Below are 18,429 nucleotides of genomic sequence, written 5' to 3'. Positions count from 1 at the left end.
GCCGTAGTGCGGTAGTGACACTTTTCCGGACATGGGTCCCTATACTCAAATGTTTTCTACTGTTGCACTGAATAACCCCTAGAAGTTTGATCCCATAGTTCTGAAACACCCTGTATATACCTTTGCATTAAATTTTTATGTAATAAATTTTATATAATAATAACAATTTTATATAATAATAACAAATTTACGTTATTATTATATATTGTTAGTGGCTATACGCGGCTGACGAACTGAGTTCTTCCTATATCTACGAATTTTGAACACTAAAGAAGATTCATTTGGGATCGAAACGTCTGTTATAAAAAATTTTTTTAACGAAAGAAGTTTATTGACCCGAAGATCTGGTTTTTGCCTCGTATTGGCCGCTTCCCTCCCATTAATAACAAATTTTCTCTTGGATTATTTGCTTGTCAAATGTGTGAAAACAATATCGAGCGCTATATCGAGATCCAAGTGTAAGGCTATTTTTCAATCTACACATACAATTTGAGACGTCAAACTGATTTTTGTCTGGGTTCCGGATACTCTTAAAGTACAAATATACAACTGATGCTGGTACTCGAGATAATACAAAATATGCGGGTACCGAGTAATATAAGATAATGCGATTCGGATAACTAGAATAACACCGTAATCCGAATACCTTGACATTATCCGAACAAGTGAGACAGAGATCGAATAATCCGATTACTCTCGTGTATCATCAGCTCTCTATAAACATATTGTATTATTAAAATTGGATTCCATGTTTACACACTATCGAGGTTCACAATGGTAAAAAAAAAAAAAGAGTTTTATGACGTCAATTTTAATATTGCAACACGATCTATGGCAGTCTTCAGCGCGCGTTAACTGAACTTCGTGCACATCTCGTTGTTCTTTTGGTTGAGCTTGTAGGTCCTGCCGGGCGAGTAAATCTTCGACCGCCGCGTTTTTCTCAGCTTGTGTCGGCTGCCGGCTATTCTTTCGATCTTGTACACTTGATACTTCACCGTGGTGACCGGCTGGCTCAGTTTCATGCACAACGACACCGGTCCGGAGTAGTCAAGATCGGTGGACAATTTGAGTTTCGGCTCCGTGGACATCGAGAACTCGGCCTTGCTCTGAACGAAATTCGAATGCGTCCTGATGCCACCGTGGATCATCACTCCGGCGTTCATCTCCACCAGCGATTGCGCGTTCTTGGACCAGAGACTAAGCTGAACCTGGCCGGCCAATTCGAAACTCACAGCTCCCTGAACGTCAATTTCGGCGACGAAACCAGATCCGAGCGGCACGTATTCGCTGTGGCTGTGCAAAGGAGCAATAGTCTGAAAAGCAGGAGTTTTGTCGGACGCCGTGCCAGACCAGACGTGACCCATCAACTCCCTTTGACCAGAGAAAAAGACAAACGGTCGCACGCCGACACCCAAGAAGTCAATCTCCATTCCGGCAGTGGGCATGTCGTCGTCAGGTTCCGTTTCTTCGTCACTCGAGACGATACTACTTAGACCGCCAGTGAAGATCCCGAGAGAGAACATCGCTTGTTGATTTTTATCGGTCTCCAACACGACGTCCACGATGCCGCGTTTCAGGAGACCAGCATTTACTTCCTGAATGGTCACCAGAGATCCGTTGCTGTCAGAAGATCGGAAGAAATCTCTTGTAAAAGCCGTGCTGAGGCCTCTGTGCGTTCGCACGTGATAATTATTGACTTTCACACCGCCGGTCGCGTATATACGATTCAAGTATTCGGCAACGCGTTCGTTCTTCTCGGCGATCTGCTCTAGACGTTGACTCAGGTACTTGCGGACCTCGTAAGACGGATCATTGCCGCTCAGGTAATTGACCAAGTCGCGTATCACTTCCTCGGACGGGTCGTTCTCGAGAATAATGTTCAACGCAATTGTTCGCGCGCTGCTGTCACGTGGACTTCCGATCTGATAGAACACCCTGTCGGCCGCCGTCTTCAGCTCTTTGGTTACGGCTTCGCGAGGAAGTGCCGCCAAAGCTCGCCACGCCGCGACACTGATAGCCTTCTCCCTGCTCAAAGCGTGTTCCAGCAGCTTGGGAATCGCAGCTTGACTCTTCAGATTTCGCAGCGCTCCCACGAACTTGAGTTTGCACTCTTCACTGTTGCAAGTGTCCAGACCTAGTTCCAGACTAATTCTCGCATTTTCTATCATCTCTGGTGAACCATGATGACGCGCCATCGCGCCCGCGATAAGCGCATACGTCTCGGACACTTTGTCGTTCTGCATCGTCTCCTCGGATCGTTTGAGAACGTCGTAAGCGACGTTCGTGTGCGGCGTTGACGACAGGGACAACGCCCAGAGGTATCTCTCGATTTCGTCTTGGTTTCTATCCTGTTGGAAGACGATCGCTTTATAAGTAGGTAACGTGGACGCGGAACCGAACACGTCCAGTAGCTGCATCTTTATTTTCCGATTACGCGGTGTCTTCAGGATCTTCTGGAGATCTTCGGGTCTCGCGTCCCTGACTAGAGGAAGAAGCTTGAGGAAAGCCGATGCGGATTTCGCTGTGCCAAGCGCCGACTCGGTGAGCGCTTCGCGATGTTCCTCGATCGTTTTATCGATCTGTAATAATAAAATGGCGCCTTCAAGTGTTTATAAAAAAAAGATAAAGTAAATTTTCAACAGCTTTTAACATATAATTTATATTAAAAAGATATAAATAATCTGAGAAAAAAATGAACGCTAAATCTCAAGAGATCAAAGTCAAGACATCAAAGTAACATCCGCTACACATAATGTAAAAAAAAAAAAAAAACAAATTTCCTGTTTCTATTTTTCCAGTTGTTTTTATATATCAGACAACATGCACTAAGATTATCTGTTTCCATAACGCGCGATAACATTGGAGATAACGTTGATCCGAACACACAGGCTCACCGTGGGACATCCGGCGTCTGGACACGAGACCGGCTCCGGTTGGAGCTCGATCACGACTTCTCTATATCCCGGCTGAAGAACCGCCACTGCGTATTTCACAGAATCCGCTTGAATTACGCCCGCGCTCAGGACTTTAGACGTCTGTTCCAACGTTCTTTCCGACACGACGGTTGTGCCGACGTCCGATTTAGCCGTCAGAGTCATCCCGTGTGTCTCGTGGTCGACGACACGCTCGGGCAGCAACGATTGCGTCAGTATGTACGTGGAATTGCGATAACTTTCGAGGTTCACGGCGAAGATCGGGTTCGGATGTCGTCTCGTCGGCGGTAGAGCGCTGTGCGTGCAGGCGGATTTTCGTTTCTGAACGATGTTTTCTCCGGCGGACGTGTAAATCACGTCGCACAGACCGGAAGCGTCCCGCTGTCGCACCTCGTCGTCGAGCGTCCGATATTGAAAGAGACTAGCTACGCCGCGCTTCAGATTCGCGGACGACGCGCTCTCGGTCGAGTCCATGTACACGGCCTGAACGTCGCCGTGTCGCCAGAGCACGAGGAAGGGCTTTTCGGCAATCTGGTCAACTTTGGACAGATGCTCCACGAAGCCCTCCGGTTCCGGGGCTCGGCGGGACTTGATCCATAACTGCGGCGATATCAACTGCAAGAATTTTTCACTTCGTTAGTCATGTGCGAGATATGAAAAAACTTGAGATAAAAAATAGAGACACAATCGATCATTAAAATTTACGATTGCGTGTGCGAGCGAAATAACAAAAAAATTATCTATTCAGGAAAAAAAGAAACAATGCGAATTGCTTCGACTCTAATTAACCTTACGGGCGATAATGTCCTCGCATACAAAGTTGCATTTTTTTAATGTTGATATATGACCGAAATGTGCGATTAGTGCAACTTTATGTGCGCAAAGACATAAACGTGTCTGTACATTAATTATTTTACATGTATTATTAAAAAAGTTTTCTATGCCGCATCTATGAATAGATGCGGCACAAAACGAAAACTAATTTGTTTTAATACAAATAAAGATATATCGATGTGTTTTGTATTTGTTCCCGTGTCTAATCTGAGACTTCATTCAAAGACCGCAGTCCGAGAAATTGTTATCGCGCTCAGATGCACTTATCAGCGCCGAACGAGTCTGGCAGCACGACCTTCTTCGATATCAATAAACGTGCTTTTTTATAACATGCGAGTTAGATTTAAGTAAGTTTTTTGTACGAAAATTTTCAAGGATATATGTAAATTCACAACCGACGACATGCTACGTGTATATATATTGAAATGCGAGCCGCTCGTGTAGAAACGTCGTAAGAATGTGTGCGGAAGAATGAGACAATGCGTTCCCGTGTGAAGAATTCAAAACGCGATATATCACATCGCTTTAATGATAATTCTTTTTATGTCTCCTGTGCGTTTGTTTTATTTCTGAACTTTAAAGAAAATACATATTTCAAAAGTATATACTTATTCATTACGTTCTTTCTTGTAAAGTATATACTTTTGAAATATGTATGTTTTTTAAAGTTCAGAAATAAAAAAACGTACAGGAGACATAAAAAGAATTATCGTTAAAGCGATGTGATATATCGCGTTTTGAATTCTTCACACGGGGACGCACTGTCTCATTCTTCCGTACACATTCTTAAAAAAGTATATACTTAAACAAAAAAGATATACTTAAATAAAAAAGATATACTTAAAGTATATACTTAAACAAAAAGACACAACTATTTATTATACCGCAAAACAATTGCGTTTGTCGTTAGATAAATAATAACGTAGTAAAACGCAACGTAAAACGCGCAAATGTATTGTACGCGCGTTCTTTTCGGGACAAGAATTAAAAAGATGACTTAAACAATCAGGATTACCCACTGTTGAAGAAAATTTTTGACCGAGATCTAATTGACACGTGCGCCAAACCGGACGTTCGAGTCATACCTGAAACTTGAGCAGAAAGACATTGGGATCGCTGTGATCCTGCCATACGGCAATGACGTCCAACTCGCCGGTCAGTCTGAAGCCGACATCGCCTCCGGATCTCGGCGGTCCGGCCTCTTTGAAGATCAGCGTGGTTGTCAGTTTGTACCTGTGGCCGCTTCCCGTTTCCCATCCTCGAGCAACGCCGGCTACCGCTGTAAGTATCACGCACAGTTTCCAACATACGTCGGTCATCGCGTAAGAAATCATCTGACTGTTATGTAAATCACGACAAGGCTGAGGCAAGATGAGGTAGTTGATTATACAGAAAGGTAAATGTTCAAAAGTAATGCACGACGACGTGACCGATCGCGGGTCGCGCGTCGACTGACAAGCGCATCAGACGACGAAGAGGATCCCGCTTCTCTCTCATCGAGACACATGAGATCCCCAAAGAGAAGCCACACGTCGGGTACACGTGCGTGCGTGTATGTGTGTGTATGTGTGTGTGCGCGCGCGCACATGACGTACGGATGTGTGTACACGCATATACGCAACGGAATACCGTTAATTCACGAGGAGAAGTCCCTGTTACATGACGGGAAGAGAACGGGCATTGCGCGCGCGAGAAATTCTTTAAATTTCTTATTGAAATCAGTTGGGAGCGATGGTTTTAAAATGAAGTTCTCTGACTCACGGAGTAGCTTTTTATTATATAACTTTTCGGAATCGATTCCGAAAAATTGCACAATATTTAAGCTACCGGGGTGTGATTTTGTTAATGATAATTGAGATTCTTCAATGAATGATCACCTGGTGCCATCTGACAGTAGGAACCTGTAAAAAAAATTATATTTTACATACGAGAAAAGACAGAGATTTTATCATTTATTGTAAAATATATCGAGTAAACAATTATTTATAAGAAAGTATGTTGCAAGTCAAAATAACTTTTGATTGACTGCAGCAATTTTTTTTGGAAAACAAAAATTTTGCAAATTATTTTGAAGATTTGGCAAATAAGCGCAAGCATGCGTTGAAGAATAATGAAAAAAATGTCTTCACTTAAAATAATTAGTCAGCACCAGATAATAATATTGTTGTTATTAACTTTCTTGTAAAATGTAAAATATAACAAGTGCGAACGTACTACTGATATGACTCCGAATTCCATTTTCTTCAGTCGTGACTAAGAGAAGTATATAAAATGAACTCTCGTGAAACAATATTTTACAAAACATGCGGCAACAAAATTATTTCATGTTCTTTTTTTTTTTTTCACAAAAATTCACAGGAATTTTACTGAGACGGCGACACGTGCGGTTCGAAACCGATCGTATTCCGGCCGGCTTGCATGGCCGAATTGAATTTTTCAATGAATGACTTTCGATCCGCGAGAGGGGAAACCGTGGCGGACTGCAAGAACGCATAGATTTCTTCTGGAGGGGAAATCTCTCACATGGACACAGTGGGAGATAGTGAATACGGTCAGGTAAAGCGGAGGAATGAAGCAGGGGGACCAACAACCCGGCGGATAACTCACTGAGAAACGTCAGTATATAGACGAGGCAGACGACAAGTATTCTGGCCGGGGTCCCGGCCGAGTCCCGAAGACAACCAATCATCCTTTCCTCGGTCCAGCTATCGTCGCGCGCTGCGTCGTCGACGATCCGTTCCGTCCGCTCTTGTTCTCTCCCTCTGCGAATAAACACGAATAATTAGACGGGGCAGGCCTGCGTTATCGCGGCCCCCGTGGCACGGACCCCTTAGCCCCCCTGGTTCCGCGGGAATACCCATACTTCTCGCTGTGAGTAGGATCCTCTATTCCCCTCCATTCTCTTTCAGACTTGTAAATAGGGGGAAAAAAAAAGAGAAAGAGAGACGAGTATCGGTATTCTCGGCGATAATAGACGCGCACTTGGACTCTGCGCTACTGCGCACTGTAAATCACACGCGCGCGCGCACGAGTAACATGTAATATCGTGATCGCTTGATAATATGCCGTGGCGATTCGTCGTGTAAGTGGCGAGAGATGTGCAGAGAGACATCGAGAAAAGAGCCATTACGAGCCGCCGCGCCGGAAACCGGCCAATTTGTCCGATCCGGATTGACGAGTGCGCATTTACACACCGAGTGTTTCAGTTTCTTGGAGTTTTTTCTCGATTCTCTCTTCCTTCTCAGCGTTTTTTGGTGTCGTTTTTTTTTCCTCGTTTCCAATTTATGTACTTATACATTATATTCGAGCGCGTATTAATGTCTTAATTAAAGACAATTGGAAAAATAAACTTGTTCTTTTCCGTAACATAAAATAATCTTATGCGAAAAATTTAGAATCTTTTAAATTTTTTAGAATACATCCTGATAAGTTTATCAGGAATTCTCTTCGAGTTGGACATCAAAGAGAAATAAAAGTCAGCCGAACGCAACAAACATGTTTATAGAACGTGAAAAAAATGAATTAGATCTAACTTAAATTTAATGAAATAAAAACAATGAAAAAATAGATCTAATCAGATCCAAATTAAATCTAAATAGATATAAAGTAGATCTAAATAAATATAAAGTAGATTTAAATACATGTAAGTAGATCTATTGTAAATTTACATCTTTATATATTATTAAATCTACTTTAGATCTACTCAGATCTACTATATTAAAACTACTCAGATTTGCTTAGATTTAAGCAGATCTGAACAGATCTGAGGTGATCTAATATAATAGATCTGAGTAGATCAAAAGTAGATCTAATAATAAATAAAAGTGTAAATTTTTACATAGATTTACTTATATCTAGATCTAATAATAAATAAAAGTAGATCTAATAATAAATAAAAGTGTAAATTTACATAGATTTACTTATATCTATTTAGATTCACTTTATATTTATTTGGATCTACTTTATATCTATTTAGATTTAATTTTGATCTAATTGGATCTATTTTTCCATTCTTTTTATCTCGTTAAATTTAAGTTAAATCTAATCCATTTTTTCTCGGGCAGCCAAGTCATTTAAGGCGAACAAACTGGAATATAAACATGACAAAATCTGTTGCTAGTAACAAGAATGAATATTTTAGAACAAATTCATGCAAAACAGAAAATTCGAATTGAGTAATGAATTTTATAAATGACGTGTTCTTCTCGTCCAGGCTGATAGATGACAAAGAGAGACGTTGTTTCTTCGCACGAAACTACTTACTATGAAATCGTAGGCGGTGTACATCCGATTTGTTTTTTTTTTTCAACAAATCAGTTCTATCACTATATGTATCAATCACGTTTCGAAAAGACGGCGAAATTCGTAATTTTTCTCTTTATTCGTCGACTTTCTTCGATAGAACGCGAAGAGGAGAACAGCCGGCTCGGGAATCCGGTAATTCTAGCGAGCTTGTAGAGCACGGAACTCGTTCAACGAAATGACACGCACGGGATAATGCGTGTCATGGATCTACCACGAGGCGACTGCTCGTTCGGGCCTCGAACTACGTCAAGCGAGATCGCGGTTTCGTCCGAAGCTAGCGCGGTAACTAACTCGCGAAAGTCCTGGAAACGTCCTTATCAGTATCGCGACCCGTATAGTCTCGAAACGATCTCGTTTTCGGATTAATTTCAATTTCGATTTTCCCGTCGTTTTTCTTTGCGATTTGCTCGAAGTAATATTGTCCGCGAAATATCAAGAACATCAGAAATGCGTCTTTTTTTATATTTTTACGCAAAACCGATAATCTCTGATAACCTTCAGAGGCGAATAACACGCGATAAGTTTGACGCGGTAATGAGTTTCATGCAAAGAAAATGTGCGGTCATATTTAACACAATCAAGTTAATTGTTCACGTTCCTTCCTCTCTCCTTTACAGCTAGTATACGCGCGATGAAGAGATAAGAAATTATAGAAGTTAGTACAAGAGCGCGATTTGTACACTAATTTGTACACGGTGATATTTTATTAATTTTTTATTTTCGCGTTTTAATCTACGACTAATCTCGACTTTTGCGTGATCATTAAAACTTTTATTATTTATCCTATTTTACGTGCGTGTGTATGTTTTATTCACACGCCGTGTATTATATTTCGTGTACAATTTGAAAAATCCGATAAGCAACAAGCGTAGCGCGTTGGCATCACACCGCCTAGTTTAATATGTCGATATAAGGAATGTTCGGAGCTTGGAGAATATTCCTTAAGATGGCAGAGCTGTCTCTTTCCTACAGAATGCAACATCTTATTTTTACAAAAAAAAAAAAAAAAAAAAAAAACTTTTCCAAATCAGTTTCAACTCTTCGGTCTAAAAATCTTCTGCAATATAAATAAAACAACTTGACGAGAATAAAAGCGCGTCGCTCGAAGATGTTGCGCACGGGCGTAGAGAATAACGCTAACTAGCGTCGGAATCACGAGCCATCTTTTCGAATCGATAAAATAACATTTGTCGGCAAGGAGTATTCTTCTATATGCGCACGTAATGACGCAATATACAATATATAACAATATATGCAAAATTCAAACCGTTTCTGCGGAATCTGATAATGTAAAATGATCGCTTTTGTTTCGACTGATAATTTCATGGATTGTGACGATACGTCTGCAATCCGGAAATACGAAAATTTATTATTTCAGACGTACGATTGCAATTTTGTCATTGAGTAATCGTATGAATCCAATGTGTGCCATTATTCTATTTATTATTGCATGTTATAATGCACATATAAATAAGTGAGTTTATTAATTAGCTGCTCGAATATACATGAGCGGGCTAAGTGAGCTGTGTAATATCAATGGCGTACGAGATAATGCCGTTTTTGCGAGTCATTTCTTGAAGTTTAAATGAAGTTTCTCTTCAAGGAGAATATAAAAAAAAAAAAAAAAAAAAATTGATAAGAACGTCGCACAACACACAGACTGACGTCGAGCGATAACCGCTGACGTCAAGAGAACAAAGTACGTAACAACTGTCGTCAAAGTGTGTGGGTTAACACAACTTTTGTTTTCACAAATCAAAACCGCAACAAAATCTGTTGAGAAGAAGATAAGTCGGATATTGCATCGTTGCATTGTTATTTGTAGCGTAGTTGAGAATTAATGCTTCGCTCTTCGGTATCAGTGATGATACCTCAGATGACGATCACTACACGTCGGTAGTTTAAAGGATTGAATGCGAAAATATCTCACACAGTGCGATTTCGATACACACGTGTTTGTTGTTTCACGGGAAGTGACAAAAGACGTTCTTCATTTTGAAGTATCGGCGATGAATCATTTTTCTCGACGAGAGACTTTTCCTCGTGAAAGAACCTGTACAGAAATCCCCCTCTCGGAAGTAACAAGCCGTTCGGAAGCCGCAACGCGAACGAACAAACCAACAAACGGGCGAATGAGCGAGCCACGAGCGCGCTAAATAATCATAACTCAGAGAGACATTTGTAACGCCAGCCTCTCGCTCGTATTTATCGCTGTTGTTGGACGGTTTGTTGCAGCAATAACGGTAATGGGCCTGCCTCCCCCGCCTCCGGTCTCTCGCACACTCTCCCTCTCCACATTCACTTCCTCCCTCACACTCCCCATCCCGTTCTCTTGTGCACTCGCCGGCCACCCCTTGCCGAGCGATTTATCCTCGGGTAATTAGCACGGGTAATAATTAATGCGGCCGCGCATTGTGCTAATTATCAGCGAGAGAACCTTTTAAGAAATGAAAGAACATTCGAAATAAAACAGGGCGTCGTGAGAACGGGAGGCGGGGGAAAGACGGGGATGAAACACGTCGGTGGCGGCGAAGAAGACCGGAAGGGGGTGAGAAGAGTGGAAGAAGGCGGACGGGCCGAAAAGAGAGGAGGAAGAAGAACTAGAGAGAGAGAGAGAGAGTTTTCCGCGAAAACTACGCGCGTTTCGTACAGGGTGACTCGTCGTATAATCGTCGCGTGTCATTTTGTCATGAGTGATATTCTATTACAAATTTGCGAGAAAATTGAAAGCGCTCGGTCTCGTCGCGCGAGATTTATCTTGAACATTACTGCAATTTAAAAAAAAACTTTTACATAAAAGATTTTTTATATCGTTTTTTTTTTACGATCAAATAATTGGGAGTTTTAATACAGTCGTTACTTTCTCTATACATTTCTCCATTTGAATTCCGATATTCGGAATTTTGCGCATTACATCTTGACACAACTATTACATATTCCAGAACAGGGCAAATTCTGGGGACACCCCGTGTGTGCGCCCCCGTGTACGCGTTTTCGGACTCGCGCGCGTGCGAGGCGAAGAGAAGGACGTCCGCGTGTTACGAGAAAAGGAGAGAGAAAAAGAGAGAGAGAGAGAGAGAGAGGAGTCCGTACGGAGACTCTCGACAGCCAGCGGAGTCGAGCAGCTATCCATCAGGGTGCTTTTGTCGCCCTAATGAGAGCTTGAATTATTCAACTTGGACGACCCTCTTCTCTCCACCCCGTCGGCCCCTGACGTTCCCTTCTTCCGAGCCCGCCCATCCACGACACGCGGGGGCTCGCTCACGTTCGCGACACTTAAGAGTCGTTCATTCCTGTACGCGCACACGCGCGGCCATTAATGCGCCTCTCCTTCCGGTTAGCGACAAACCTCTGAAAACGCGACCGCTGCGTCTAGGGAAAATCAATTCCCGAGCGGTGTAAGAAAAAAAAATCTAAGGTGACAATTTCCCGTCGTGTATCATGTAAGTACAAATAAAATTCCGTAACACGTGTGTGTAACTATTGCAATTCACGCATTACGTGTACAGCGCGCATGCAATTATAATAATTATTTTACGCGACATCGTGCGCAAGTGTATTAGCGCACAAGATTGAAAATGATATTTTATAACCATCGAAAATCTATATCCCTTTAAATTACAACTGTCGGGACAGCGCGCGCGCGCGCGCGTAAATTATCCGTTTCTCGTTGTTATAATATTAAATTTTTCGTGGGCAGAACACGGCAAGCTCTCGCGCGGCGCGGTTTGATTATAATTAACATATGCATGAATCCGCGCGCAAAATCTATCGGAATATTTTTAACTCTCAAATACACACATACACATACAAGCGCGCGCGCGCGCGCGCGGGGAGAGTATTGCCGATCTGGCGGCCATAAAATTCATATGCATAACTTTTACGCGGGGTCTCGCTCCTTCATTCCATTTGAATTTACCCGTTATACGCTGAAATGTATACATATCGTTTTTAATGGCGAATATTTTGTACGTTTGCACCGACGGTTCGGTGGCAAAACATTAAACGCGATCAAATGAAAATGTGATATCAAAATAAAGTGATGTAATCGCCTACGTGAAGTGCATTAATAAGCGTTAATAATCGTCTAACCGCCATAATATGTTTCAAAAAACAATTGCGCGTTTTAAGATCGAGGATCACACACTCGGATGCGAACAACAATCGAAAATTTTTGCACACGTCTCTCGGCAGAATCGTCCCTCGTCGCAAACGCGCAATTTCAAATTTCTCTCTCTCTCTCTCGTAATGTTATGACGTTCGCAAATATTATTTTGTTTTTAATATACCGTTATCATTTTTTGATAAACAAGTTACAAAATGTATATTCGTAAACTCGAAATGCTTTTAATTTTCCCGATAACGTAACGTAAAATGTTTTGAATAAAACTAGTAGGTACACTGTTTTTTTCTCTGTGTCTTCTTTTTTTTTTTTTTTTTTAAATAAAATATCAGGAAGCGTTAATGATAACTAAACGCGATACTGGCCGAGTGAGAATCTCAGAAACGCAGCGAAACGACCGAAAATTCCGCAAACGAGCGACAACTTCCGTGTAACAGCTACTTTTTTCGAATAACGGCTAGAAACGCGTCGGCGGCGGCGAGAGCGCGCTGTCGACCAATTTCTTAAGAATTTTACAGCCTCGGGTAAACTTTTCGTGATTAACTACTTCCGAGTTGTTCTCAAAAGTGGAACGTATATTACACCCCGCTTGAACACTCCCGGGACGTCGTTTTAGCCTCTAAATACGAGCTTTTACCGGCGTGTACGTGCGCGCCGGCCGACCTCTTTCGAGCGTTGCAACATCGCGCGGCGGCATTCACGACGCCTCTATATGCAAAGCTCATTTCCCTCCCACGAGATAATTGCACTGTGATATCGCGCGGCGCATCCTGTTTTCTTTTTCCTTACGTCCTGCAAGACAAGGAGCGACCCCCGGGACGAGTCGCTGCGGCGGCTTTTATTAGCGCTTCTTTGCGCGTTGATGGCCCGCGCGTTATCTTTTATACCGTCGCGCGGCTCGAAACCCCCCCCCCCAGAAACTTCGTAAGTCGATAAAGCTTCCGCCAACCACTCACCTTCGAGATTTTCGTGCGCGTCGAACGAAGAGATACGACGCGAATCGTCGGCAAACATCGGCGGTTTTAAATCACGTGTGAAAAACTTAGATGTGAAAAAAAAAAAAAAAAACTAACAGAGACGTAAATTTAAATAATCATCAATTTTCTTAAAACCCAAAACTCGAACGAGAGATGTCACGTTCTCCGATCCGGTTTTTGACGAAATTCTTTTCGCTCGTCGTGCGCAAAGGGCGCGTAATAATAATCGGGAAACGTGTATCCGATAGAATCCGTTTCTGCGGTTGTGGAGGATCGCGCGGAGACGCGCTTGAGAAACGTGAAGCGCGGGAATCCGTGAAGGGGGACACAGGTCGTAGGGAGAGAACGCGGCGAGAGAGGAACGGCGCGGAGGGAGAACGAAAGAGAGGCGGCCGGGCCGCTACATTCGCGGAGCTATTATAACCGCTCGAGCGAATCTCTATTAAAACGTGTTTACACTGGCTTAGGGGTTGACTCAGGCCGCGCGCACCCCTCCGCGCGCGCGATCTCCCCCTCGCTCGTCGCTACCGCTCTTCTCATCCACCCCCGGATTCCTTGGTTCCAGCCAACTCGGGGGCTCCGTGGTGCCATTCCGTACACACGTACAAACGCGCGCGCGCGCGCGCGCGAGCGCGCCAGGGAGCCGTGTGTACACGGAGTAATGCCTATCTAATTGTCGCGTGTATGAATAGTGAATCCCGGAGCACTCGAGGCTATGAGCCAGATCCGAGCTAACACAAGGGAGGAGCCATATGAGCTAATCTATATTATGATAGCCCGACCTCCGGGGTTGCGCTAGTTCGCCACCCTCTCTTATCCCCCGTTCTCTCTCTTTACTCTATACGACACGCGTTACTCTATAGAGCACGTTGATCGTTGATGGTGGTCTCCGACGCTGCTGCTGATATACTCTTTTAATAGTGACGCGATACACACAACGCCGCTTACCTCACAGCTTGGCTAAGCAAAACGAGGTTTTTGTTAACACCGTAACAAGCAAACCCACGTCAAAATAATGGATTTTCCGAAATCTGCTCTCGCGAAAAATGTTCTAATTTTATTTTAACAAGGGAAACAATAATTAAGTGCGAAAATCTTTGTAGCTGAAAGCTATTTTGTTAATTATTTAAATATATTGAAGAAATTAAAAAATAATAACAAATACTTAATTTTTTTCAACTATGAAATTGTGATGTGAGAAAGCATTCAACTCTGGTCTTGATCCAAAACTGGCGTACTTGAGCAAATTACAACAAAGTGTATGGAATAATTTTTTATTTTTCTTATATATAGAAAATTTTTCTTTCGCGCGCGTGTGTAATACAAACAACACGTGACTAAAGTCGCGTGACTTTACTTTGCTTATGTGTCTTAAAAAACGTGATTACAGTACAGTCACGTGACTTTATCTTAGTCACGTCTTTAAAAACGTGACTAAAGTAAAGTCACGTGACTTTAAAAACGTGACTAAAGTAAAGTCACGTGACTTTAAAAACGTGACTAAAGTAAAGTCACGTGACAGGGAGGCGAGGAAAAACAACACGCGACTTCGTTGCGCGTGAATTTGTGTGGCGCGAGGTACTACCGTGCCTCTCTTGATACGGGGGAATTTATTGTCTTTTCCGCGCGACGCAGAATTCAACGCGCGTCAATCGGTGTCTGCCAATTGTTAATTAGCAATTAAATTTGTAATTGCGATATAATCACGCTGTACTTTCGTACAACAGCGTCCTAAGAAAAATCGGTCGCGGAATTCGAGAGTCTCTCCGTTAATGCAGACCAGTGCGCACACATATGTTAAGCACATATTATACTCAGCAGAAGCTAGAGAGATCCCTCGTGTTTCTCCAACCCCCTAACGCGCGGTTATTATTATCTAGTCGCTCGGCTGGTTCGCCCCGTTACATTTTCTGATGAGGTTACATTACCGCGAATTCTCGCGTGTGGTTTATTGAAATTTCGTATCGCGGCGCGCACACGGGGCTGTGTGTGCGCGCGCCTTACCCTTCGTTAAATAAGTAATCGCTTGTTACACGTAGAGAGAAGCTATACATGCTGCTTTACTTACACTACACTATCGCTGCGCGCTGGGACTCGGCGCACTGTTTTTCGTATCCCTTGGGTGAAATCTCGTTACTTTGCGCTGCTTCCGCGCGGTCAGATTGTCCCGAAATTAATTCTCTCTTGAAAAAGAAATATATGTGTTTGTTTTTTTTTTTTTTTTTTTCATACACGCACGTTTAATGCCACTCATTAAACGAGAACAGAGAATAAAAATTTTTTAAAGTCTCACAATATTTCACATATATGTAAACAAATGCGCAATGAGAGATTAAATCTCTACGTGCGTAATGGACTTAAAAAATTACAAAAAAAAAATATTACACGTTCGCATGCCTGATCAGAATTAATTTCCGAATCATCGGAAAGAAGATCCGCGCGTTCAGGAGAAAAAAATAATAAATCGTCTGGTTCAGGGGAAAAAAAAAACACACAATGGCTGATTGTTATCAGATGTCGATTGAGCATCGCGACGCCTCGACGACAAAACACACGAAGCGTCGTAAGCTCCTGTTAATTTATCACGACGGAAATCTGGGATCGGAGAGAGCCATCCTTCTCCCGTTCTTCCCTAGACGAGCAGTTTCCCCTCGTTCTTCCACGCTTCTCTCCGGTTCTTCCGCCACGCGAGAGAGAAAGAGGGAGCGTCTTATTTTATACACAAAGGGCCCCCGCGCGTTGGAAGGTTTTCGACATCGGTGTGTCCTCCCGACAGCTATTAAACGTGTACGCGCACGCGAAACTGAGAGGCGGCACGTGACCACGCGGATAGAAGACGTCGACCGACCACCCGGCAAGCTTTTACCGAGTGTGCCTAACGCGCTAAATCTACCATGTTACGCTTACGGGTCGTAGAAGATATCACGGTTAGAGTGCCGAGAAGAGGGTTCGTGATTAATTGATTATTATTCAGTGAAGGAAGTCATATTGTGCCGTAGACAAGATGAGATCGTCTATTACGACCGTCTATTCACACAGTTCGTTATTTTATTTAAGATCGTCATAAGAGCTTCATCTCAAGATGCTGGCTGTTTCATTGCTGGCCACTTTGAATTGAAAACTTGCGAAATGCAAGATCTCTTAAATGTGAGATCCGAATGCGTGCGCATTCATTGACTCTCCTTCTCTCGATCGCGTTTTTTCTCATTGACTCAAATATTGAGTCTCAAGAATCAGTTTTACATTTCACTCCTTTATATGTGCGCGAAAATAAAAAAAAAAAAAAAAAAAAAAAAAAAAAAAAAAAAGAGATCCGCGAGAGCAAACTCAATCTCTTGACTTTGCGCGAGTCAAACGAGTGCAAGGAGCGTGCCGTTCAACGTTTCTTCTCTCTCCTCCTCCAAGATGTATCTTGTTGATGACGCGCGGATTATGTGACACGCGCGAACATACGAAATCCATTTCTCCCGGCGAGATACGGTTAAGTCAAATGTATTTTGAGGGGTACGCCGCCGGTTCGTAATCGACTGGGCGTCGCGGACGCCGGAGAAGTGGAAAAGAGTGGCGGAGCGTCGGGACGCCGGACGTCGCAATCTCGTCGTCCCGCCCATCCTTCTCTCTTCCGTGCCACTCGACGCGCGCCATTGTGATGGTAATACGTCTGGTCGGGAGATCAGAGGGGTCGGGGAGTTCGCGGTGTCATTCGGAAATTAATCGCTTCTTCCACGGTCTATTGAATTGCGACCGCAATCGACTCGAAATTGAGATACCACTACTTTTTGCAATTGTCGCCATCAAAGCAATGCGATGCGACGATAAATATTTACAAAAGTCAAAACATGTTTGTTTGCGATTTAAAAGTCGCAAGCGTGTTTTTTAATGTCAAAGAGCAAATTCGAACTGATATACACAATCGGACCTGATTTCACGCATGTTTTTTTACGTTTACATTTGTTTTCTCTGACGAAATTAACATCTCAGTGGCGTCATCACAGTGTTTTCTTGTTTTTAACAGAATGTAATAAACGTTCGAAACGTTTGCGACAAACGTTTATATTTCACGAATTTTTCCATCTGGCATTGTCCGGCGACGTTTCGCTTCCGGCGAAAGTCCCGCTCCCGAGACATCGCCAATTCGATAACGGGCAAACACTCGCCTCAGCGACAGATAGGCCGACGGAGACACGAATCGGGAAATAAAGAGAGGAGGATGAGATGGAAGGGGGAGGAGAGAGCAGAATGAAGAGGCGGCACGATAGAGACACGCTACGGATACCGGAAGGCAAGAGCCGAGGTTGGGTTTGAGGGGCGCCATTACGTCCGGCTACCCTTCGGTCCTCCACTTACCCCTAACGACGTTCCGGGCAAATAAAAGTTGATTTCTCTCTTCCCTCCCGCGCGTCTGGCGCTTCTTGCCGTTGCTGCTTTATTCCTCCCATCTTAGGCATCCCTCTGTGTCTCGTCCCTCCGTTTCGCCGCTTTATCTCTTTACGTTGCCTTCCGCCTCATCAGCTGGCACAGGCCATTCGTCGGTATGTAATGTATATATATATATATATATATATATATGTAACGTGGAATCGCGCCAGTCAATAGAGGAATTTTCGGTTTCTCACGCTGAGTTTCTCAGACACGAGTCTCTATTTTATTTGAGAAACCATAATTCATCCTTCTCTTCTCTCTCTCTCTCTCTCTCCTATATAATACAAGTTGCGAATAATTAGGGAAGAGCTTGATGCGGAAATGTGTTACACAAACAACAGTGCCGCATTATCTTTTAATGACCGAGGGGGCGTAATGATCGTCTCGGGCACGTGCCGAATCGCTTTCGATAAATCTGACAAAGCGGGCGATAATGACGGTAGGGCGGCGCACTATACCGACGATGAGAGCTCTCTCTCTCTCTCTCTCTCTCTCTCTCTCTCTCTCTCTCTCTCTCTCTCTCTCTCCCCCGAAGAGCATCCCGTAAATATTTCCGCCTGCCATCGACGACGATCCGTTGCACCCGTAATGTAGCGCTAAGCGCAGCGGCGGTCCTTATTTGCATAAGAAAACCTTCCCCCGACGGAAATACACGTTACACATGCAGTCTGTGTTTAACGCCGCGTATAAACAGATAATAAATCCGAACGTTTCAAAACTCTATTGGGGAAAAAAAGAAAACAAGAGCAAATAAAACATCGCGATTAATATTTATTAATTAGCTGTAATTTACTTTTAATTCGAGTAATTTTAACGTGAGGTATTTGGAAAACGG

General features: G+C 43.2%; 1 protein-coding gene across 2 annotated transcripts; it reads right to left on the bottom strand.

Annotated features, from left to right (window-relative positions):
* Positions 1–706: 706 nt before the first annotated feature.
* Positions 707–8,440, bottom strand: LOC109855670 (microsomal triglyceride transfer protein large subunit). Of its 2 annotated transcripts, XM_020430138.1 has the most exons (6): positions 8,031–8,440; positions 6,375–6,529; positions 5,645–5,668; positions 4,853–5,046; positions 2,895–3,548; positions 707–2,579 (listed from the first exon to the last, which is right to left on the bottom strand). In XM_020430138.1, the coding sequence occupies exons 2-6, from the start codon at positions 6,454–6,456 to the stop codon at positions 852–854; spliced, it is 2,682 nt and encodes an 893-aa protein (XP_020285727.1). In that variant the 5' UTR covers positions 6,457–6,529; positions 8,031–8,440; the 3' UTR covers positions 707–851. The 2 variants fall into 2 exon arrangements, with proteins under 2 accessions (XP_020285727.1, XP_020285728.1); XM_020430139.1 differs by lacking the exon at positions 5,645–5,668 and having other exon boundaries at positions 8,031–8,439.
* Between the last annotated feature and the right edge of the window lie 9,989 nt (positions 8,441–18,429).

Source organism: Pseudomyrmex gracilis, unplaced genomic scaffold (genome assembly GCF_002006095.1).
Source record: "Pseudomyrmex gracilis isolate BER0280 unplaced genomic scaffold, ASM200609v1 scaffold_95, whole genome shotgun sequence".
Classification (NCBI taxonomy): domain Eukaryota; kingdom Metazoa; phylum Arthropoda; class Insecta; order Hymenoptera; family Formicidae; genus Pseudomyrmex; species Pseudomyrmex gracilis.
This window is presented reverse-complemented; position numbering and strand designations above follow the sequence as displayed.

Bases quoted from the DNA above. Each gene is read 5' to 3' on its own strand.
- LOC109855670 (XM_020430138.1), bottom strand. From the start codon at position 6,456: ATGATTGGTTGTCTTCGGGACTCGGCCGGGACCCCGGCCAGAATACTT. The intron at 3,549-4,852 runs GTATGACTCGAA...AAATTCTTGCAG, and splicing joins TCTTTCTGCTCAAGTTTCAG to TTGATATCGCCGCAGTTATG. The intron at 2,580-2,894 runs GTGAGCCTGTGT...TTATTATTACAG, and splicing joins CAGACGCCGGATGTCCCACG to ATCGATAAAACGATCGAGGA.